Below are 24660 nucleotides of genomic sequence, written 5' to 3'. Positions count from 1 at the left end.
CCTTATCATTAATTACAAATACTATTTTCTAATTAAATAAGATGCTAAGATGGTTTCATGCAGAGAAACCATGAAGGAACACAATGTAAGAAACTGAGCTGAGTCACTCTGGGATCCTCACCAGTACAGCTGAGCATGGAGTAGGCACAAGGGTAAGGAAAATCAAACTGACAGTAACCTGGACGGTGACCACAAAACAAAAAGACATGTAAGACAAGAAGGAACATGGTGCAGACAGAAACCGAGACATCAGGGTGGGAAAAACAAACATTTTATCCTGGTGTAAAACTAAAATGAAACAACCAAAAGTCAAGTCTTCTTGGCAGGTCTGCTTTCTGTGCACTTTCTGTTTTTGTGCACTCACAGAGAAGCGTGGGAATCAAGTCACCAAACGTGGCGCTGCCTTTGCTGAGCAACTCTGCTGCAGCACCTGTCACCTACAAATATCACCAAATCCCATTCACATACTCCTCTTTGCATTATGTATCCATGAAGTGGCCTTTACAATAAAGCCATTTCTTGTTGTTGATATCCACCAATCAAATGCCAGACAGACTGAGAGGGCACTGACTGTCTGACAGAAGAAAGAGCAGGAGTGTTACACAGTGTTTCTTTGAGATGGATCCAGCTGGGGAAGCCTTTTTAAATCAGTCCACCATGCTTCACACTGAACCTCGTCCATCGGCCTGGACCAAACAGGATTTTTGAGGGGATTGGACCTTTAAGCCAGTCTTGGTTTGATGTTTTTGACAGACTGCTGCTCCCTGTCAGGTGGATGGCTTGCACTCGACCACTCAGCAGGGTGGAGTGAGTCTGAGTGTGTGTGTGTGTGTCTGTGTCTGTGTGTGTGTCTGTGTGTCTGATGGAGGATCAAGCAGGGTTACGTTGCAGGCAGGGAGCCTGGCTTATTGTGTGTGTGTGTGTGTGTGTGTGTGTGTGTGTGTTTGTAGACTGGCTAGGAAATGTGGCCATGGTTGGAGGAAAGCCATTTCACAACATGGGGAGGCTGGCAAAGGGTATTATGCAGAGTGGTGTATTGAAGTGTCTGCGTTTAGTGTATGTGTGTGTGTGTAAGAGTGTGTTACTGTGTTTTGTCCTATCTCCCCATGGCAGAGGCAGTGAAGACCTTGGCAGGGAATTCCACCCTGTACACATGACTGACAGCCTACAATCCATCTCTTAGAAGACAAAGCGGATTCAAAGCAGCACAAGAAGCCAGCCTTGGTTTGTGTGTGTGTGTGTGTGTGTGTGTGTGTGTGTGTGTGTGTGTGTGTCTGCCTGCAATTCTTATTTTCAAAATTCTAGACACACACCCATGTAGACACTTACGTCGGCACAATAAGCCTTACATTCAACAAGTTAGAGTTCGGACAAGGGAAGACACACACAGACACACACCTGAAAGTAAATACAGGTTTCTAAAGGTTATAGCCCGATTTGTGCTGAGAGAAAAGGGAAGAAAGGAAAATAAAATAGACAGAATGAAGTGCTGCTCTTCTCTCTTCTCTATCTCAGCATTTCATTTATTTCTATCGAATCCCCAAACGGAGGTGTTTCTCAAACATATTGACTGGACTGAACTTTATCATTTACTTACCCATTCAAAACATGGATGGGTGGAATACAAAACAGATGGCCTGGCTTTGAAAAGTGCAGTAGAAAGTAAAGGTTAAGATATACATAAACATTAAGACATTTACTGTTGTTAATTACTGTTTTAACAAGATGGACTCATCAATCTGCGTACAAATAAATGTACAACTTTCAAATTGCAGTGCATATGCCAAAAAACAATTTTGCATGCAGGTGATATGCAGATCCTTTCCTTTAACTTCTGTTAAAGGCCGATCCACAGTCAGTGACCTTTGTTGTCATCTATAGTCACATGATCTTTGCGGTTATGGTAACAAAAATAAACACATGGTTGATGTGACATGGTTTAGCAACAAAACTACCTGGTTAGGTTTAGGAAGAGATCATGGTTAGGGTTAAAAAAAAGTATGAAAGTTACGTTATGTACGTGATATAAGTAAAATACATTACACTCGCTTTGACCCTGTGCACAGTGTGCACTTTTTCACTCTTTATATTCACATTTATGCTTATTATTTGGACATGTCTGTTCTCCACAGAAGTTAATCGGAAGGCCTGGTGTATCACCTGCAATCAAAACTGCACTTGTATGCACTGCACCCAGTGCACACAGATTGAAGAAACTGGGGTAATTTTAATGCCTGTGATAAAAACTATATAGACTTTGGTTTATAAGTAAGACGTTTAAAATGCAACAAACTGTAGACCGACCTTTCTCATCTGATTAGGAATGCATCATGGAGTAAAAACTACTGCACCACACCACTGTGTGTACATATGGCTACAGATACCATGTTTTTTTTTTCAGGACAAAGTCATGACCCACCCTACTCTGCCTCTGCTAGTACTCACTGTCTACACTGGTTGGGTTGGTTAGGTTTAGGCATGAGGCATGATTGCTTAGGGTCAGGTTAGCTGATCAGAGGCAGAGCAGGGCAGGTCATGACTTTACCCTCCTGGGAAAAATAGCCATAGTTCAATACTTAATTCATGTCTTTTTTTTTTCAAGATAAAACTGCACATTTTAGAGTGGCCATTTATTGCAACCAGTCCAAGGGACACCAATATGTGCAATAATTATGCTGCTTAATCAGCATCTCTCATGCCACAGCTGTCAGATGGGTGGATTATCTTGGTGCTCACTAACAATTTACACATATTTGTGAACACAATTCTAGAGAAATAAAAAATTTTGTATGCTAAGAAAAAGTCTGAGATCTTTTACTGGAACTCATAGAAATGGGAGCAAAAACAAAAGTCCTGCATTTATATTATTATTGAGTGTGTAACCATGACTTTAAAATGCTTTGTGTAAGTCTGGATTCCGGGATGCTGCAGGGTTCACCAAGCTCAATTTAAGACTTAAAGACCCTTTTAATACTACACAGAATGCAATTTAATGCCAACTTCTGTGATTCTACCAGCCAAACTACTGTATTATGGAACACTATGGCCTCCAATTTGATTATTGCATCAAATTTTGTCAAACTACCATTACTGCCAAGAGCAGCCAAGAGAAGAGAAGATATTTAAGATGTAAATTAATTGTAAGACTCTTTAATAAAATGTAAGGCCTATTTTTGAGGAAACTGAATTAAATTATTTTCAAGACCTGCAGGTACACTGGGACTATAGATAAAATATAACAAGACAATAATAACACAAAGATCTCCTCAGGGTCTGGAGGTAGCTTGGATAGGTTCATCAGTTTCCACTTCAGTTCAGTCTCTTATCTGTGTTAATTATGTGTAAGGTGGCTACTACACTTCTACTGAAAACATTATGCAGTGTGTCCTTCACTACTGATGTACAGTTTCCTTGATGCAAACGCTTAACAAATCTTTCTTTGAGGATCACACATCTAAAGATTACAATGTGATACCACAACAAAGGTTTCAGCAGTTGTGGTGCTGCGATTTGCACTGAAAGAGAGGCAAAAGTATGCAACATTTGTTGGCGACCATGGATGGAGAACATTCTTTGTACTGTTCTGTATACTCTGCAGAGAGATGTTTCAATTTTGTTCATCTTTGCAAGCAACTAGTCAAAGAAGGGAAGGTCTCATAATCAGTGTGTCAGAGCACACCGCATTTTTATTGGGAGCCATTAAGAACACACTACACAGGACTGCACAAAGACTTTGATTCATGCAATTATGTGTACTACAAATATCCTTGAATGCTGTAACTCTTGTTGTTTGATCTTAAACGGTTGCTTACTCCTGTATGCTAGTCACAGCTGACATTCTGAGCTGTAACCAATCCTGCATATACAAATTAACTTATATGAAAGGATATGTTTAGATCCATTTTTACCTACAGTGGTTTTTGGTGCAGGAGCTTTTTGTGCTTGGTGAAATGAATTCTGACTGTCCTGACATTATCGTTCCTCATTTTTCTCACAGCAGAATGCCAGATAGCAAGATAATGACTAGGATTTTGGGATACAAACTCTCCCCTTGATATTGAAGCGGACAAACTTCACTTCCTCGTGGGCATGAGGAGGCAAAATGGAAAAAAATAATGTGAGAAACATTAGAGAGAGAAAGACAGACAGGGAGAGGACGTGGATGCCTCTGAGGGAGCTACAACATAATGTGTGTGCGTGTGTGTGTGTATATGTGTGTGCTTGTGTGTGTGCGTCCATCTGCCTAAGTCTTATGACACATATCGTCATGAAAAAACTTGTCCTGTCTGGAGGTTTTACCACCTCTGGGCAGACATGCAGAGTGACAATGTGATGTCTAGCATCAGTCTGAAACTGAGTCAAGTGTGTGTGTATGGGCACAGAAGAAATATGGATTTTGAGACAATAAAAAAATATAACAAATCAAAAATCAATGGGGAATCTAAACATAAAAGATATGTAAAAACAAACTGTCAAAAATGATAACATACTGCAAATCCTTCTATAGGACAATAAGAAACATGATCTCATCAATTCATCAAGAAAGGAAATATGTTCATAGACTTAATTGCCTTGCAGTGCACACACACACTCTCTTTCACGCACACACACTCTCTCCCTCGCTCCTCAGGGCTTCAAAACTGAAAGAAAAAAAATGTTTTCAAAGAAATTCCTAGTGCCTGTCGCTATAGAAACCATTTGCTCCCCTGATGGCGATAAAAGGAGCAAATTGCAGAGATGGAGGGTGGAGCCATGTGGGATAGACGTGCACACACGCACACACATATACACAGCCTGCCTTGCCAGGAGAGCCCCCTTCAGTGTCCATGCAGCGGTGTCAAGATCTGGATATTGATTTGTGAGGCATATGTGTGTATGTGAGGGTGTGTGTGTGTGTGTGTGTGTGTGGCGATATGCTGAAGGACCTGGAGGGCTTTATAGTCATTCTGTCCTTATCACCATCCAGCTTTGCACTGCCTCTCAAACACTACAGCGCTGGAGCATGTTGACACCTGCGACCATACCGCGCGGCTGAAATGACACTATGTGTGTGTGTCTGTGTGAGTGTGTGTGCTGGGAGAAGACCTAAAGACAGCTGTCATCACCCTAGTTTGTCCGTACTAAAACTAAAATAAGTAAAAGCAGGTTCACTACTATACTATATTCTATACTCTACACTACTATAAATGAAGCTCCGTCACATCCTCTGTCCTTGAAGTGTCTCATCACACCTCACTTTTGTTTTATTTGTTTCAGAGATAAAAGAACAAGGATTGAAACTACAAAGCAACAGAAGATAATGAGAAGTGAAAGAAAAAAACAAACAACTCAAACATGATAAAAACAAAATTCAATGTTCCAAATTGCTTAAGAAATTATTTAAAACAACATACTGTAAGTTTGTCCTCTTGAGTTTTATTGAAGAACAGTTTGGGAATAATGAGCTGTACACCTGCTTATATAAGAACATGACTTTTGTATTTGATTAGAATAGATGCATTTATAAATGGAACTACTTCTGTTCTGAGAAACCTTGAAGACACGACTCAACCAAATGCAGCCAGCAATAGTAACCAACAAGACAAAGAGAGGTTTAAACAGGGTGAGTTTCAGTGCAAAACAGTGTCATTTGGAGTGACACCTCGATACTGCAAGACTGACAGGAACAGTAACAGTAAGCAAAAAAAGAATATCTTCTTAGCAAGTGTTGGATGCATTTGAAACTATTTTCTTCCATAAGTACAAGTACTCACAAGACTGAAAAGATGGCTTCAAGAAGTAAAGCTCATCATGAGAGGAAAGCCTCTCATTTTCTCCATTACAGTAGAAAACACTACATTTGGAAAAGGAGGTTGTGTTTCAGCAGTGGGATTCTCTGTGGAGTGCTTAATCCAGTGAGCATATTTCAGAAAACTGAAAAGGCAGGCAAGGAGTCTCCTTGACTTGAAAACTTGAGATGTGCTACCTTTAGTTACCTTTAACTACGTTTTCAATTTTCTAAAAAAAAAAAAAAAACAGCTTCCTTTGCCTCTATTTGCCTCTATTTAATTAATGGAAGCATTTCTCACTTTGTCTCGAGTCCAGGTTTGTCTGCTGTTGGTCCACATTTTGGGTCTAAACAAACACTTGGTTGTAAACATTTTGGTTCAAAAACAGGAAGAGAAAAAGTTTTAAACCAATGAAATGACACATGCAATGGTATGCGTCTGTGATTGGTCCAAATAGTGCTCACACCAGAAATGAACCACTGCAGCTTGACAGGGGTCCAAGACCACCCCTTTAAGGTGGACAAGAGAAAGTTGTTGTTTGGTCCACACCTGAGTTTGAGTCCGGAGTTCACACCAACCCAAATGAACTGCACCAATGGGGTGAACACTCCAGGGTTCGCCTCAACCAGACTAAACATGGCTAATGTGAACCTGTCCTTAGTTTGTCATGTAACATTTGCTGATTAACATTAAGCGCAAAGTACAGCTGAGGCTGAGGGGAATACCATTATTTTTGCAGGTATTTGTGATAAACTACGTAGTGTTAAGTATTACACAACAACCTAATGATAGCGTAAGATGGGTCAGTGTATCAACAAAGTTATTACAATTCATCCTGATTATGACATGAATTTGTGCAGCAAATTTCATGGCAATCCACCCAAACGTTGTTTGTTGAGACATTTCAGTGGTGGACTGACAGATAGACTGACAGACATTGGCATCCCTAGAGCCATGCTGCTAGCGTGGCTATAAACATTGTCAAACCGATGATGGCAGCCTCTTTCAAAACTCCTCATCCAACAAACAAACAGAGAAGGATGATTCCTAGGACACGCTGCAATGATACACTTCAGCGTCTCTAGATTAGTTTTATTCTCTGTGATAAGGTACATCATACATGAAGACTTGTACAAGTATTTCATTAATTTTAACCAAAGGATGTACAGAGACTGGCCAATCAACAGCCAGACAGACAACAATGGAGACAAATTAAAAGTTAAACAGTCTCTTGACAATTCATGGTATCTGTAAACTGGCTGCAGAGGAAAGAGATTACAGGATGGGGAGAGAAAAAGAGACAGATGAAAGTGAGAGGAAGGATGGGGAGGAGAAAAAAGATGAGGGAAAAGGGATGGAGGAGGGAGGTGAAGGAGTGAGGAGCAGGGAAAGAGAAAAAGCATGCTAAGCCTGATCAATAGCAATTCTCCATGTCTGCGTTGAGAGTTATCTCTCCAGTCGTTTCCACTCCAATATTTCCTTCTCCTCTCTCCTCCCTCTCTCTCTGATCTCTCCGTGCTCCTCTCCTCCCATCTCCTATCTTTCTCTTTTTGTTCCACCCTCATTTTCACTCCTCTCCTTTTTTCTCTCCACAACTCTACTCTATGCTTTCAGCTCTGTCCTCTGCACCCTCTCATTTTCTCCCCTTCCAACCCTTTTCATTTCTCTCATCCACCTACTCTCCTATCTCACTCCCATATTGTGAATTCTGCCTGTGTGTTTCCAGCCTATCTTCAAAATACTGTGCAATAAAATGGTTTGAGAATAGGCTAAAACTCACTGTTGACCTGATGAGGTCTCTGAAAACAGGGGTATATGGTGGCCGTAGATCAGCATGACGTCAAGCAAAATAGGTTGGCTTTTACGACTCTGCTTGAGGCATCAGCATGATGTAGCAAAAAGCAACATAAACGGTCTCAAGTGAAGGGAGAAGTCAACACAACTCAGCACACAAACACGCAATTTGAATTTGCATCAAAGTTGTTTTGCATCTTCTAAATGTCTGAAAGGTTAAGATATGATAAATATGTTTGTGGTTGTATTGCTTTAGGAGAACATGTGTTTTTTAAAAGGTTGTGCATGTACAATGAGTGTGTGCACTGTGTGTGTGTGCGTGAGCCACTGCTAATCCCCTGAACTCATTAGCCTAATTGGACAGTCTGCAGAGAGCTCCACATTGATCTGGGCCTGTTATGATTCTCCTCCCTATGAGCACTCACTCTTTTCTCTGTCTGCCTCCTCCTGTCCTCCCTCTTCCTGTCACTTCTTTCTCTAATGTCCTCCCTCTCTTCCTTTCTCCTCCACTCCCTCTCTCTGCATAATAATCGTTGGCACCGTAGACACACTCGCCCTGTCTGGACACAGCTAAGTACCCCAGAGTTGTTACCATTCCTGTTAGCATTACGACGTTATTCATTTTATTTCAATTTGCGGCTTGGTGGCACTAACTGCCAAATATGTTGGGTTCAAAGAAGCTAATGTAATGACAGACTGCTGGCAATGACAATAGCCGGATTTCATTAGCTTACCTCGGCACCGTTAGCTTACCTCATTAGCTTACCTAAATGAAGGCTCTCCCTCAATGTGTTTTCCAAGGATTTAAATAAATAAGTGATGAAATTGATTTCCATCCAACTATATTACAGGAATGATGATGAACTGAATTGAAAAACTCAAAGGGAATGGTGTACTTTGACAAACCACACATCATTTCACAAGTGAAAAAGACTTATAAGCTCCTTTAATGAAATTCTGAGCATAAGCACGGTTTTATCTCCCTGCACAACAACTGACAAAGTTTTAATTCTTCGTAAAGCTGTGTATGAAATAACTGTCCTCCACACCAGAAAAGGTGTGCATACTGCTGATTACTGTTGGGATTATAAGGCCATTAGCAAGTAATTCGGAACATAAACAAATACATTTGTTTGTTTTTGGGTAGCATAAACGACCAGTTGTGCCAAAAATGACACAAAATGAGTCACACTTGCAGCTGGATTTACCCAACGCATTAGAGCCGGAGTGTTCAAAGTCTGAAACTGCAGGCCTCCTCTCAGGCAAGCTTGGCAAAACAACCCACGCTCCCCTTAGTTTACTTGCTCATTTCATTCAATTCCTGATGCTTATGAGATCATGGTTATGCTATTTGATCCCACAGACATTCAACAATTGACCCAAGATAGTTTAATATTGCTGTTTGGTAGGCTTGGGCAGTGTCAAGGTATTATGGTATCCCAGCGTATTAGAAACTGTCAAAACCAATGCTTCACTTTCTAGGAAACTGATACGGTGCTGTATTGATGTGATGTATTGTAGCAAGGCTGCATGTAATTATTATTTTCATCACTGATTAATCTGTTGGTTATTTTTCCGATTGATTAATAAGTTGTTTGGTCCATAAAAGTGTCAGAAAATGGGGAAAAATGTTGATCACGGTTTTCTAAAGCCTGAGGTAACATTCTCAAATGTCTTGTTTTGTCCACAACCTAAAGATATTAAGATTACTGTCACAGAGGACTAAATAAACAAAAACATATTCACATTTGGGAAACTGAAATCAGAGAATGTGGACATTTTTTTTTTACCAGTGGACAAGACAGCTAAGCTGAGAAAGACAGTTACTGGGGGATAAAGTTATAAGACTAGTAAAGGAGAAAAATGCCCCTGCACCTGTTAAGTCCAGATGATAAAGTGAGCCAGCAAACACTGCAGGCCACTGATTGGTCAGAGTAGCTTTGCATAGTGAACTTCTGTTGAACGAGTGTGGGAGAGCAAGTAGAAGAGAGTGGCAGTCAATGCGTGCTGAGTGAAAGAAAAGAAAAAGTAGTTAAGTTGTCGGTCTGGCAGTAAATCTACAGTATTTGTTTCAGTCTGTTAGTCAATAGAGGCTGTAGTCTCTCATGACCAAAGCAAAGCTCCTATGTGTGTTGTTTTCCAGCTGCAGACTTCACATAGTTATGATGATAAGCTCCACTGATGTTGACGGGGTAGAAACTGCAGTAAAACCTACCAAAAAGCAAACAGAGTCAAGTTGAGCCATTGTACACACCTTCACAATACTGGATACCCAAATAAAATGTCAGGAAGGTATGAAAAAACAGATACTGCTCAAGTATACAATTTCACATATCTTCATACTACAGAAAATACACAATAAAGGTCTGCCCTAAGTTATTTATTAGTTTCTGTCTCTGGGAAAGTGGGAAATCTGGTGTGGGGGCATCTCTCTTTGCTTAGCTCTGCATTACAGCATCATAGAACAGTGAAAAATTGTGACCGTATAATGGATGATGTCTTGTTTAACTGAAGACGTTGCAAATGACACAAACATTAGCATGTCATGTGCAACCATATTTACAAAACTAGTTAAAACTGGTTAGATAAATAATTCTGAATATTCTGAATCTCATTTAATGCCAGTGACAGTGAATAACAAGTTTTTGCAAGATAGTGCCTCTATTTTTTTGGATTCATACCAACTTTGATGTTGGAATACTAGAACGATGACGGTTCAAAAAATGTAACACTGCAAATGATGCTATAACTCTGCTATGTCGTCAGTCCTGATAGTGGGTATTAGACCAGAAATTGTTTTGTCTTCTCAGTTACCTTTACAGTGAAGCTTATTTGTTTTCCTGTCCTGTGAGTCATAAGCCAACTGTATTAAAGGTGGCAACACAGTCTGCCATCAATATGCCTGATAAAATCTAAGCAGTGGGGTTACTATCAACAAAAGGTGGTCAACTTTTCCAGCTGAGTAGATGAAAACTGTTTCTTAGAAAAATTTATCTGTGATGGGAGTGGGGTTATCATTTTTGGATAGGTCACTCCAGATAGGCAGTGAAAACAAAATCAATGGCCTCTCTTGCCTTTCTGTATGTTAACTATAATCTTAATATTGCCACTGAAAGTTACATTTAACACCGTTCCCCTGACATCTAAAGATAAATGGTCCTGGATGATGCATGTGAGCCAGAACCCAGAGGGAAATACAGTGCAGCGTTTTTCCTTCTCAGCATCTCTGAGTGTCCAAAGTGAGAGAGGAAGAGAGAGGAATAAAAAGGTTGTTAATGAATAACTTCAACTATTCATCTTCACCAGCCCACCTGTCTCATCCTCTCTTTCCCCCCTTCTCCTCCTCTCCCTGTCTCAGCAGGAGTCAGTTGATAATGAGGTGTGGTGTTGTCAGAATCACAGCCCATGCTCATCCATCCAGCCTGCTTAGTAAGGGGGCATGGCACACTACTGGCTGGTCCGTACACACGTACACATATACACACAAGGTCACACAGAGACAAATGTCAGGATATGCATGCGTGCACACACATGCTACCACACACGAAGGACACAGAACACAGAGTACACACAGTTAGCTGTACAAGCTTAGGGAAATATATACACACAAACTGTACAAACACCTGTACAGGTGCACATACTGTAAGGATGGCTTACAAACGCAGACACAGAAAAGAGTCAGAGTCAGTGTTGCTGTTGACCTTTACTTGTCCGATAAGAGGGTGACATTATCAGTGGACTTTAAAGGATGATGTGTATGAACGTCCAGTAAGACAGCTGGCATTAAATAATTTAATAATTTTTTAATGTATCGTGGGTTGTCATGTCCCCTGCCAGTCTAAATTTTGGTCCTATAGTTTCCCAGTCACCAAAACAGGAAGAGAAAGTGTTTTTTAACAAATGAAATGACACATACTTCATACTGTGCTTCTGTGATTGGTTTGAATGGTGAAAAGGAGGAACCACTCCTGAGTTCATTTGACAGCACTCTGAGACCACCCCTTTGAGGCGGATCAGAGGGCACCGGTTTGGTCCAGACCAGACTTTGAGTCTGTTGTTCACACCTACCAAATGAACCACATCAAGGCCAGGGTTCAGTTCCACCAGACTAAACCAGGCTAGGGTGATTCCACCTTAACATTACTCTACTTCTACCCATATCTTAATCCAAACTACTGTATCTCTTTATCTTCTTTTCTTTCCGCCAGCTCCCGATCTCCTCTAACCCACTTCCTTCCTTTTTTCATTTGTCTCTCTCCTTCTCTACTTAAACTTGTATCTGTTGTTCCAACTCATTCCCCCTCTTTCTCCCCTTTCCATCCTCCTTCCTCTTTTTCTAAAGTAACTCCATTCATATATTGTGTCTCCTTGGCCCTAGTATCTGTCTCTCAGCATATTATAATCTCTCCTTTCCTCTCTCCCTTTCAGGAGGGTGAAGGGTAAGTGAAGATCGTTGGGCCCCAGTGGAGAGGCCCAGACATCGTGGGTGTGTGAGTATATGAGTGTGTGTGTGTTTGTGTGCACCCCATCATTGCTCATCTCTGGCAGGCTCGCTGGCTGTTCCCCGAGCTACAAGCTACAGAATAAATACACTTTAAATCACCGCACACACACACAGGCACGCACACATATACACACTCACACATGCACGTACGCACACACTCACGCACATACACACGCACACTCGCAGGCAGCCTGCTCCCTGGCAGCACTTTGCTGCTGTTAAATGAGGGGTCTGGGGAGTTGTGCCGGCAAAGCCTTTGGCTACTCTCGCTCTCCTCCTGTCTCCGTGCGCTCCAGTCAAACACACACTGGAAAAATATGCCAGAGTTATGACGGGAAAACTGTAATATGCCAGGATTTTCTAATGTTAAATAAATGGAATTCTGCTTACTGAACATACCAAAGCAGGAACATAAAGACACTGTCTGGGGGGGATCCAGAGACTCTTTTCCAGAGAGGGACTGGCTGAGCAGACAAAAAGTTAAGACCATTTGCTCCTCACATGAACGAGATGGACCAATTGGATCCAGGAAAGAAAAAGGCTATCTTTTACAAAAAATCTTTTTGTGTGTGTGTGAGAGTTTCAAGAAATATGGATGACCTCCTTCACAGTTCCCTGGGGAGAGTCGAAACCAGGGGCTTCACAGTTAAATGCTATGAGTCTTCAACCCCACTAGTGTGGCCCATCCTGCTTCATTTCATCTCATCCCTGAGAGGAATTTTCCTATTTTTGTGACAAAAATTGGTTTTCTCAATCACAAGGTTATGTACTTTCCACAGTTCTACATCCACTTTTAATGAAAATGTTTGGGGGTTTATTAACATGACATGACATGACCTGACATGACATGACATAACATAACAGCAGAATTTCATTCCACCTATACTATAAAACTAAAGTTATTTGTGGAACCCCTGCCTACATAGTTTTGTACACTCTTAGTCTGGGTTTGTTTAGTCCAGTGTTCACTTTCTTTTAGCTCTGTTCCTGTTTCAACACGATGATGTCCCCAGGTCTGTAAAAACAAAAAAACATGACGATTTTCCCAGTTTGGTGTGGAATAACTTGACTGGCCTGCACAGAGCCTTCATATTTACCACATCTAACACCTTGGGCATGAACTGGAACACCGACTGAAAGCCAGCAACCTTTTGTGGCTGTATGGGAACAAATCCCTGAAGCCACCATTAAAAGATCTTGTACAAAGCCATCCCAGGAGAGCTGTAGCTGCATACCCATGGTTCTGCAGTGAGATAAGTGCAATGTTGCAGAGTCCACATGCTTTTGGCCATGTAGGGTTAGAGCAATGGTGGAGTCACATGCTTGTGAAGTTACAAAACAATCCATTGTGGCTCTCAAGAGTGTCTCTAAACTTGGCATAATAATACAGCTGGTAAATAATGATACACACATAACTAACTAGTTTGTGGTCCCAAACAATAATGTCTTAGGTTAGCATTGGTGTTAGCATTGGTGCTAGCATTGGTGCTCAGCTGCAGATCTGCGGGCCTGAAAGCACCACGACCCGGCCACAGAGGCCAGACACAGAGCGAGGCTGCTTGTGCTGCTGTACCTGAAATCCAAAGCAGCTGAGACACAGTAAGGCTGCTCACATACCAGCCCCTGGGACGGCTGGCACGACCCTGACCCTGCTCACAAAACTCAGGTGGCCGCCATTGTATTTCCGATTTGAGCCTCCCAAAACTCAGATCAAACTGTCAAACTAGGAAGTTTCAATAAAATATTCAGTTCCTACATTTCTTACGTGTCACTTAAATTTCTTTTAGAAACAAATTTCAACATACTGTTTAGTTGTAAAATTGGAAAGACTGAGACCAGGAAGGCCAATGGACATATTTTAACTTTTTAAAACTAAACAAGAAACAAAAAAATGATCAATAATTTGGCAGTCCCCTGCAGTAATTTTGATGACCCTTACATGTTGCGGACCCCCAGCTAAAGACCCAGGCTTTTAAGCATCAGAAGCAGAACAGTTAATGTTGACAAGAGTAAACTAATTCTCTACAAAATAACTGAATTTATTAACTGCTGATATTTCGGGTGATTTTTCTATATACTTTGAGCACAGACTGAAAATGAAAGAGACACTGGATCTTTTTCAGTGTCGCTTTAGTATGATTTGGAGCTGTCACAGCCTCCACATTCAGTGGGATTCTATATCACTCTCCATCTTCTCTGCAGTGGGCGTGGGTGCAGGTGGTGATAGACCCCCCCTCTCCCCTGCTCTCACTCCGTCTCTACTGCTCCACTATATGCCCGTGTAACCGCATATTTTAAACCAGTGGACCATGTGCAGAGGGAACAAAACTGTGGAGTTTTCGTCACACTTTAAGACAACTAAATACAGGATGGCCAGGTTTAATATTTTGTCCACTCACTGTTTTGGACTTGGACATAGACAGCCTAATTGAAAAGTCTGCAATCATTGGAAAATTGGTTTTTAGCACTGTTTTGTAGCCAGGAGCTTATAGCTGTCTAATGGTGGTGAAATAATAATGATGTTAGACTGTGATCTGTCTACTCATTCTTTAAATATGTATATACTCCAACTGTGCCAACAGATAAATGAAACAATGAAATCTGACAAAGTGGGATAATGCTACACACAGAAGCACACACACACACACACACACACCACACAGACTATATATATCACTGACCCCGGGCTGTCAGGGCATCTTGTCCTCATCCAGCTCTGTGTCCTTCCCACAATGTAACATCAACTAGGTTAACTGCAGCTAATATGGCACAGCACTGCTGTCCTAAATGTCTTGTCTTATCTTTCTATGCATCTGCCCATGTATGTGTCTATCCTCTTACTCTTCAGACTAATAAGCATTGAAAATAAAGTATGGGAGCACAGTGTTCATTAGCCCAAGGACTGCAGACTGTTTTTCATTGGCACTGAGGACATGGCATGCAAGGAAATAAAATACCTTGGCCATTTTCAGTGAAATGACGATTTGCCAGAAATATTCACAGACAGTGTTGTACCCTACATGCTCAGGCCAATATATAGCTTTGCAAGTTGAGTGTGTCTTCTGTCAGTGTATTATGCTCATTATTTAGAGCTTTCTGCACACCTATGTATACAGCTCATTTTTGGTGTAGCTCCAGAAAAAGTAGTATGCAGAGTCTCATAGTAACTTACAATGATGCAATGATGTTGCTGCTTCAGGTTCCCAGATGGCAGAGTGCCAATTAGGGGCTGGGGAAATTTTGATTCTTAGGTGCTTTGCGATTCTCTTTTGAAAGTGATGCAGAGAAGTCAGTAAGTGGAAACTTAAAATCCTATTCTCAACAATATGATCATCTGTAACCATTTCGTAAGACCAGGCTCTGCGTTCCTTACAGCTGAACCTACTGGATGGTGAAACAAGATGAATGTAAACATGTGCGACATGTTTACGTTCTAAACTAGGCTACTTCTTGAGTCTGTGTGAGGACGGCAGATCATGAGCAATTGCAAATGGATACAATCCGACCAGCAATCCCTGGCTTAAAAGCCTGCACATGGAAGCATTTGGGCTTCTGTGAAGCTTAAGGAAAAAAGAATCTGGACAAGAGCAACAATGTATGGAAGTTGTGTCCAATTAAACTAATTACAGCTCATTACAAATCCAATGCTTTAAAAGTAACAAGTAGTCAGAATAAAAAAATCATGTCTAGAAATCAAAACTTTGGATGCATAAAGGTGCATCACTAATTGTTTTATAATTGCATCATAGCTCTCTGAATCAGAATCAAATCTTGAGGTGTCAAGAGATTCCCACCCCGGCCAACTGTTTGGATCCTTCCAACATGTGAGCAAATTTTATGACATCCCTTGTAGAATTTTATGTATCGCTTGGAGGAGTCAGAGAAAGAGTGTAATAGAAGTATTAACCAACCCAAGAAAAAGCTGCTCTTGTTACTCATCCAGGCTCAGAAAACATTGGTGAGATAACCAACTTCTTACCTGTTTAAACTGAACGATGAATTGTTGTGGGTTTATCTTGTATGTCTAATTTTTTCTGCTCTTTTTTTATTGCTGTGGACCCTCTTATGAGTTTGAAATAAAGTTCGAATTGAATTAAGAAAATACTAGCCATACTGTATGTGAGAAGGCGATTTGTGACAAAAACCTCCTACCTATGGTGAGACACGTTGTGTGTTCCTGAAAGTACAGACCACAGCCAGATGTTGACAAGTAACAGTAACAGACCCTTTGAGAATACATGAAGTGCAGCTGTTCAGGAAAAAAAAAAACACTCCAACCAGCAGCAGAAATTCACTTCCAGGCAGCGCTCTTGATCATCCTGTCCTAACTAGCTCCATGCATAATCAGCGTCGTCCCTTATTAACTTTGTCAAAAGAAGCAACAAATATAAAGAGGGCTGCAGGTGATTGAGCGCTGCAAAACAGCTTTACACTTCCACAAGTCAGAAGTGAGAAGGAAAAATGAGGAAGCTACAGCTTGTTGAGTCTTGCTTTGCTGTGGAAGAAACTTCAGAGGAAAAAAGGCCCCCAGTGTTTTGCAAGCTTTCACAGTATTTTTCTGCGATAGCCTTGCAGAAACTACGAGAAGACTGTATCCCACAGACGCTGCCTCTGTGGTAACTCCAGGCTTAATATTTGATAATATTTGATTTATAGTGCTGGAAACCTTGGACTCATCTTTTAAAACTGCATCGTGACAAGCATCAGCTGAATGTTAATTTTCCTGTAACAATCTGATATGAAGAAAAGGTAGAGCCTTTTACAAAACACGTGAGCAAGACCTTCACTTTACGGAGGTGTAGGATAAAAAAACAACAAATCTTATACTTTCTTTCAAATGTAAATAGAATAATGTGGACTGAACACACAGACTCGAGACGCATCGTGGAGCGAGCGTTACAGCCTTATCAAACTGATTTATTTTCCCCTCAGAGTCTTTGGAAGGACTTTCTTTCTTTGCCTTTTCTTTAGCTGCCCTTTCTGCTTCAGCCTTTGAGGCACAGAGGCTATTTTCTCATTTATAAAAAAGAAATAAAGCAAGAAAATAAAATCAATAGGTCCCTCCTCTTCTCATTCTATGTTTTCTCGAAATCCTCAAAAACAAACCCTGTGGTGTTCAGCCAGACTAAGGACAGCTGTCATTGTTAGGAGGTTATGTTATTAATAAAGCTGGTGTGGATGTATAAAAGCTCAGGCAGTGACATTTTCAGGAAAATAAATCCCTCTCTGGCTATTCTCTGCTGCTGAAGCGGGTCGTTTAGCATAAGAAGTGAGAGCTACCATGCAAAGACATTTAAAAAAGAAAAGTGCTTACCTGAGGCATTTTTCAGGTAGCCGTTGGAGTCCACGGTGGTGTACATGACATAGGGACCTGGCTGGTTAACACCAAAAGGCTGCAGAAACACACAGGCAAACACAAATGAAAAATCAGACGAATTTTGACATTTTGCAAGTATCTTGTTTTCACATGAGCTGTCTGCCAGTGAGGGTGAAAGAGGACAGGGAGAAACTAGTAGTGAGGGGTGAAAAACAGAAAGACGAGAGAGACAGCGTGGGCAGCCAGACAGACAGACAGGCATGTTGTCACTACATTGACCTTGAGCAGTTTTTTAGTTTCATTTTCACGAGGTGACACGGCAAATGTCTGACCTAGCTGGCTTGCATCTGACTGAGGATAAGCGAGTATGACGGCTGCGTATCTGTGCGCCTGTGTGGGCGGATACAGAGGGGTTGTCTTATCTCTTCATTATGAAAGGATGACAACTAATGAAGAGATCTGTCGAGCCGCCCTTCACTTTACACGTCAGCTAATCACGAGCCTGTTACACACGCAAACCTGCGCGCTTGCGAGAGAGACCTGGCCCTTTGTGCTGTGACACTGAGCAGTCGGGTGAGGGAGGAATAGAAATGAGGTCAAAAAAAAAGAAAGAGAGGAAGAGGAAGAGAGAGATGAGAAAGCCACAGAGGAGCAGATTAGTGGGCTCACAGAAAGACAGAGGAAGAGAGGTGTGACTAAGAAGAAGAGGAGCGGGAGAGTGAAATGAAAAGATAGAGGGGGTGATGGATGGGAGAGGAGAGAGGTAGAAACAGCCGCGAGCTCCACTCGTCTACAGCATTCATCATACCTTTCAGTTAGACAACGAGCGGGTGGAAGAGTAGACAGACAGCAAACCAAAACAAGTCTAATACCAGCAGCCTCTTGTTGATGTCAAAGCTAATGTGTTTTGCAAAGGGCTTTCCACTGGTGAAAGGTTGTATAAGGAGGGATGCTCGGCATTTCTGTCAGACTTCTCTGTCCACCTACACACGACTCATCAGACAGTAGCACTTTGGGACAAATAAAAGGGGCTTAAAGCTAACTGCTCCATAAATTGATGGCTTCATTTAACTCCTCAAGTGCATTTGTAGTTTAAGAGCTCATGGTTTGTTTTCAATGCAAAGCCCTTCACCCCAGTGCTGCAATGACTTGTTGAATCAATCAGTTGTCAATTATTAAATAAATCAAAAAATATTCTGATAATCGATGAATCATTTTGGGTCATTTTTTAAGATGAAATATCCAAATTCTCTGATTTCATCTCTCAAACATGATTACTTTCTGGTTTCTTTAAACAGACAATCTTTGGGTTAAGGACAAAATAAGACAGGGTTGGAAGCAGATCAGAGGGGTGTCCGGTTTTGCTGACTGTCCCCTGACCCCTGCTGTGAGTAAGGGCTATTACTTTTTACTGTAACATAACTCATATCTAAGATAAGTCAGATCATCAGATAATAGAGCACAGTTATTATATTGTGCTTAGCTAATTTAAACTCTGGGCACTTCACCATTATAAAGGACCCAGTAGTAGAGTGAGTAAGGTCGTGTCTAATGCTGTCCTCACACTACAGGACTTTTGGCCTGGTTTTCCTCTGATTCAGAATTAAGGAGAATTCTGGGCTGGACCTTGGCTTGTATCGATATTTGGTCCATAATTTAAAAGCTGGATGATTATGTCAGCAGAGAAGTGAAAAAGAGGTGTTGCCAAGCAACGGTAGACTCCAGCCTTCATGGCTTCATACTACTTTTGACAGATATTAAAACTATTAAATCTCGCCTCTAATTCTGGCTGAAGAATAGGCAAACCATATTGACCACGTCTCCCCAGACATTTTTTCATCCAGACTCCTTTAACTTCTGTGAAGAATTAACTTTACTACAGCAAGTTGTTCCACTACATGAAATCATGGGAGATCGCTTGCCTGGTGTGTCATTATTTTCAAATCTTGTAGTGTGTGGGTGCTTGAGATTAGAGAGAAGAAAATCTGTGAACCTTCTCTTTATGTGTGTGATGCAACCAGATATTAAAATCGGTTAGGATTTTAAAACTCCTGTAATCTCTCGATATGAACATCTCTACCAAAATGACCAATTAGGCTGATTACATTACTTTTTTTATAAAGTGCACAAAATTTGAGTATGTTTGCTGAATGGAAGTTTTTTTTTGAAGAGTCAGAAACGGATAGCAAATTTGCTATTTGCAATAATTGCCCATCTTAATAGCCATCATCCAGATCATTATGACAAATAAGTGAAGAAGAGAAACAGGCCCCAGTGAAAAAAAACTGTCAGCAGTAGTTTTCTTATTTTGCACAGGAAATGTGAGCATTTTGAAAAGCATTGTACTTTCTGTCTAAATCTGCCAGTGTGCCATCATGATAAGAGTGGGCATAATAATATGCTAATTCCACTATAAGACAGACTTGATGTTCTCTGCAATTAAGTGGAAAAAGTGTGTGCATATCTCTGCATCTGCAATCAGTCAAAACGAGATGGAAAATATTGGCGTATCAGATATCAGAAAAAATCCAATAGGGCATCCTTGAAGATAATAGCTGCTGCGGGTTATAAAGTCTTCCCTCATAATAATATTTAATGGTATGAAGTATTTAGGCATCTGATGAGGCTTTAAACTGATGGCTGATAAATCAATCTTGTCTTCCTGGACTGGAATACATCTTCAGAATCTGAAGCAACATGTCTCCATCAACATTTTTACACAAAGCTGTTCTCAGTTTGAACAGCTGGTAAGGCAGTGTAATTCTTTTGTCTGATCAGGATTTGAAATGTGTGTTCAGTGTGCTGATTTGATATTAGACAATGTCTTCTGAAGTAATACATAAAAGGTCATCTTTTGTTGTTACCATATGTGTATTTTTTTGTATTTGACTGTTCTTAGTTCTGGTATCTTTTTAGTATGTACTGGTGCAGTTTTCTTGAGCAATCTCCTCTTAATGACACTGGAGCTACAAATGGAGCTTAAGGCCAAGCTGGGGCCGCTGGGACAGGCAGAACTTAACCTTGCGGAAGCTGATAAGCACTGTCTGGCCTCGTCACACCAGCTCAGACATGAAGCCTTGGATACCTTATAAACCTCCACAATGTGAGCGGAAGGTAAAGTGCGAGCGGATACCTCTTAGTATAAAAATCATTTACACAAACCCAATCTCAGCAGACATTATGACTGCCAAAGTGTCCCTGAACAACAACAAGCCCAAAACCCCAAGGACAGGAGTTAGAAAACGGGCACACCTGGCATTTACTCGCCCTGGTAATACACTGATTTTTTATTTATGTATTTATTTTGTGTAACACCATCCACAAGGAAGTGGCATGAGGTACAGTACAGTAAGCATGGGCTTCTGACTTGTATTAAGAAGTTGTGTTGCTTGCCTCCATTATAAAAAGGGGTATGGACAGGTGGAAATCAGATGCTACTCCATCACATAAAACCAAACCTCATTTATTTTTGTGCTCCCCATTTTTTACATTAGGTACTTTACATATAAAGAGGAGCTTACGCTGCCCGAGAGCTCAAAAATACATCACCCATTCAAATCCCCTTTCCTAATTTCCTGACTATAAAGTCGATCCTCCCCATAGACAAGAAGTTTGGCCAGAAGTGGTGATATTCCATCCTATCTCTCACTTCCTGCTGAAACATTGCTGAGTACACGCTCTTGAGGGAGATTAAAATGTATGCATGGAGAGATAAGTGCGATGGGTACAGACAGTACACCAGCACAGACACACCTGGTCAGACTGCTGAAACAGATAAGAAACAATTTTACTCTCAAATACTTTTTTATGCTGTCATTACAAAAGTGGACAGATTTCTTACCTTGACGTCTTCCGGACAGTCGTTGGAGCAGAGGCCGCTGAGCACTGAGGAAGACAGAGATGCCAGACAGTTAGACATGTTGCTCAGCATGTGTTACATGTCCAACACAATAACACACTCTGCTGTGGAACAAGTGACATCTGTGATGGTGCTGTTGCTGTGTCCCAAGGGCCACATGTATCAGACAACAAGTGGATCAAACTCGCACAGAGAAACAAACTTTTCTGTGGCTGACCGTCAAAAAAAAAAACCTAATCCATATTAACGTTGCTTAAGCCTTCCTCACATTATGTATTCCATACAATTTAATCATCGTTTGTGTGTGCCAGGTGGATGTGGACAAAACAGACAACCAAAGAAGGGGAGTGAGAGAGAGAGAGAGAGAGAGAGAGAGAGAGAGAGGGCTTTAAATAAATTGCCAGCAATGAGAAACATAAAAAATAAATGTGCAAACTATTAACGCTGTGTGTGCGTGTATACGTGCGTGCTAAGAGAGCATTTCACTTATTTGTGTGTACAAGCGGAGCGAGGAACAAAATCCGCTGAATTGCTAATCAGTCATTAGAGGAGTGACTTTATTAGCATACTAATAGGGTCCTGGGTCTAGGTTGCCTTGATTCGCCTGATGGAGTCACACTGAAGCCCGGCACTCTGTTAATAAGGTCTGCACCCAGTGTTGTGCTAAACAGCAGCCAAACTCAATGCACCTATTCAAAGGGAACATCATGGTGCACCTGGCTCAATTGTAATGTATAGACAGTGGGCGGATAAAGCCTCTCTATTAGATTGTTCGTCACTAACTCACCCACAAACATTTTAATCACAAACATTTACTGTACAAACAGCCTCAATAACTCTGAACAAAAGTGAGTGATTCTTTTATGAACGATTTTTCTTCAACATGGGTTTATAAAAGCAAGTAGCAGCTGACCCTGAATGTAGAAGTCAGTCTATTCAAAACAAACTGTGGAATGTTTCCTGTTGCATGGTCTCCATTAATCACAATTCAGTCTTGCTAGTGTTTGTCTCCACGCTTCCCCATTCACTCAACACCATGGTTCCTCTGTTCATTCTTCTACAATGTAAAGGCTATTTCTGGAACTCTGCAGCACACCATTTAGCATTAACAAATAACAACTATTAAGAAAGGTTTAAATGCAGTGCGTCTACAGGGCTGTTAGCACTAAAGATGTGTCAATTCACAACATCTCTGAGAGACGCTTGTGTCAATACACAGTTCACTCTGTGTTTTTAATTTTGACACGTTTACATTTTTTTCTACTTGCACACTTTGTGAAGGGAAGAGAGCAATTCCACCGCACAAATCTTCAACTTCCTATTTTTTGTGCACTTCTGAAGAATATCTCCTACAATCAACCTCCACTTTCACTATGAGCTTTCAAACTTCACAATAGGGAAAGAAAATTACTTTCAGGACAGTGAAGTCTGCCTGTCCACTGTCCCTCCACTTCAGCCCAGAGTCCAGACTGAAATATCTCAACAACTACCATGAAACTGCCATGAAATTTGGTCCATCCAATCATGGTCCCTAAGACTTTGGTGATCAACTGACTTTTCCTTTCGTGCCACCCACAGGTTTTGTAGTTTTGATTAAAATGTCTCCACAATAATTGGCATGCAATGTGAACACATTTTCATGTTGCCCCTAAGATGAATTGCAACAACTAAAAAGTTTTTCAAATGTTGAAAGGCCCAGCCTGTAGGATTTAGTGGCATCTAGTGGGGAGCTTGCACAGTGCAACCAACTTGCCTCACCCTCCCCTTTCAAGTATGTAGGAGAACCTATGGTGGCCGTGCAACTCACAAAAAAACACGTTTGAATAATTAAGTCTTCAAAGTCAATCAATGATCAAAATAGGATCACTATAACGCAGTCATTTAAAATGACCATCCCCATTTCTTCCCTTATTCCTTACCTAAAGCCAAAATCTTCTATTCCTCTGAACCCCCTACAACCCACTCAAGGGCCCTTTTAGGTCCCTTGACCTCAGTGTGAAATCCACTGCACTACTACATGTATTGCATTTATTATTTTAGGGTCTTCTGTGTGTACCTCTTGCAGGCAAGTCAGCAGCAGTTGTAGCATTACTTATGTTAAGTGTGTCAGCCTCACCTTCTACACTTTTATTGGTGGTGTCAGAGGAGGAGGGTATATCACCTCAGGTGCAAAACAATCCATTTTGGCCCACAAGAGTGTGTGGACACTTGAGATAAGAATACAGCTAATTGGTCATTGTGTTTAAAAAATACACAGCTAACTAGCTTGCTGTAGTGATTTAGTTAACTTGCTGACATGATTGCACAAGGATTCATGGGTAGCCTTTTGTCAATGCTGTGTAAATTAAATGTTTAGCGTTTATTTTTTTATGAATGGGCTTATTTTTCTTTGTTAATAATATGTTGGATTCATGTTAATGTCTATTTTCAGACACATTTCAATGTTTTGGGAAAAAAAAGAATAATTTGGCAGCCCCCTGCAGAGTATACACTAATGGAGACACTTGAATTGCAAAACAAGTATATTATATTGTATTTCTGCCATATTCTGCCACTGCCAATACATCCCTGTAATTTTCACACACTGGACCTTTAAATTTGCCCTATAATTTGATTTATGACTAAATACTTCAGCTTGTGTTTAGGGATTACTAAGCAGAGTAATTGGAATTCCAACATGCTGAAGTAAGATGGTGAACACCAGCCTGTTGGCATACTGGTGTTAACTTTTAGCTCAAAGCACCACTGTGCCAAAGTACAGATTCACTGTAACTTGATAATAAAATGACTGTTAGCACTGGATTATCCAAACAAAGCGTGACTAATTATGCCAGAGTTGTATGCAAATGCAGCAGTGGTCCAGGGTTGAGGACTGCATTGCACCATTTTCTTGTACTCTGATCCCTCTATGTGGTAACCCTTCTGCCACCACTTTGTGTGAATAAACAAGAGTATCATTTTTTTTAAAGCTTTGATTTAAAAATAAATTGCGTACATGTGGCAAAGGCAATTTTTCTGCTTTGAAGTTCACAAGCTTATTAAGAATATGCCTGAAGTGGTATGCAGATGGAGCACCCATCAAAGACATACATGTGTTCCTTGACCCTAACTGACCACACTGCGGATCAGCCGAAACTTAACGTCCTTTTAATACAGATCTGTCAGAGATTTAATTTGATCAGAAAAGAAAAAACACTTTAATCTCTCATTAAGTCCCCCGTTTGGTGGTCATTCAACACTGCTTTTGAAAGCATGTTTAGTAATCACACAGGTATTCTAGAAAATGAGGACTGGAAAATGTTTTCAAGTCAAGAATATCAAAAACAGCAGGACCACACATTATTCATCATTTAATGCAACTGTAAAACTTCAATAATGTCTTTATATATTTGCTCACTGTGATAACGCATGTGAGAAA

At 40.8% G+C, this 24660-nt stretch overlaps 1 protein-coding gene across 1 annotated transcript in view; it reads right to left on the bottom strand.

Moving 5' to 3' along the window:
- itfg1 (integrin alpha FG-GAP repeat containing 1) overlaps positions 1-24660 on the bottom strand; it is a 181913-nt gene that overhangs the window by 31814 nt on the left and 125439 nt on the right. Inside the window, exons 13-14 of the mRNA XM_084721305.1 lie at positions 21225-21268; positions 17381-17459 (exon numbers count right to left, since the gene is read on the bottom strand). Coding sequence (XP_084577431.1) covers positions 17381-17459; positions 21225-21268 — 123 coding nt within the window. The remainder of the gene's footprint in view (positions 1-17380; positions 17460-21224; positions 21269-24660) is intronic.

This window comes from Lutjanus erythropterus, chromosome 1, assembly GCF_056507025.1.
Source record: "Lutjanus erythropterus isolate fLutEry1 chromosome 1, fLutEry1.hap2, whole genome shotgun sequence".
NCBI classification, from domain to species: Eukaryota; Metazoa; Chordata; class Actinopteri; order Lutjaniformes; family Lutjanidae; genus Lutjanus; species Lutjanus erythropterus.
The sequence above is the reverse complement of the archived record's forward strand: the minus strand, read 5'-3'. Positions and strand labels throughout refer to the sequence as shown.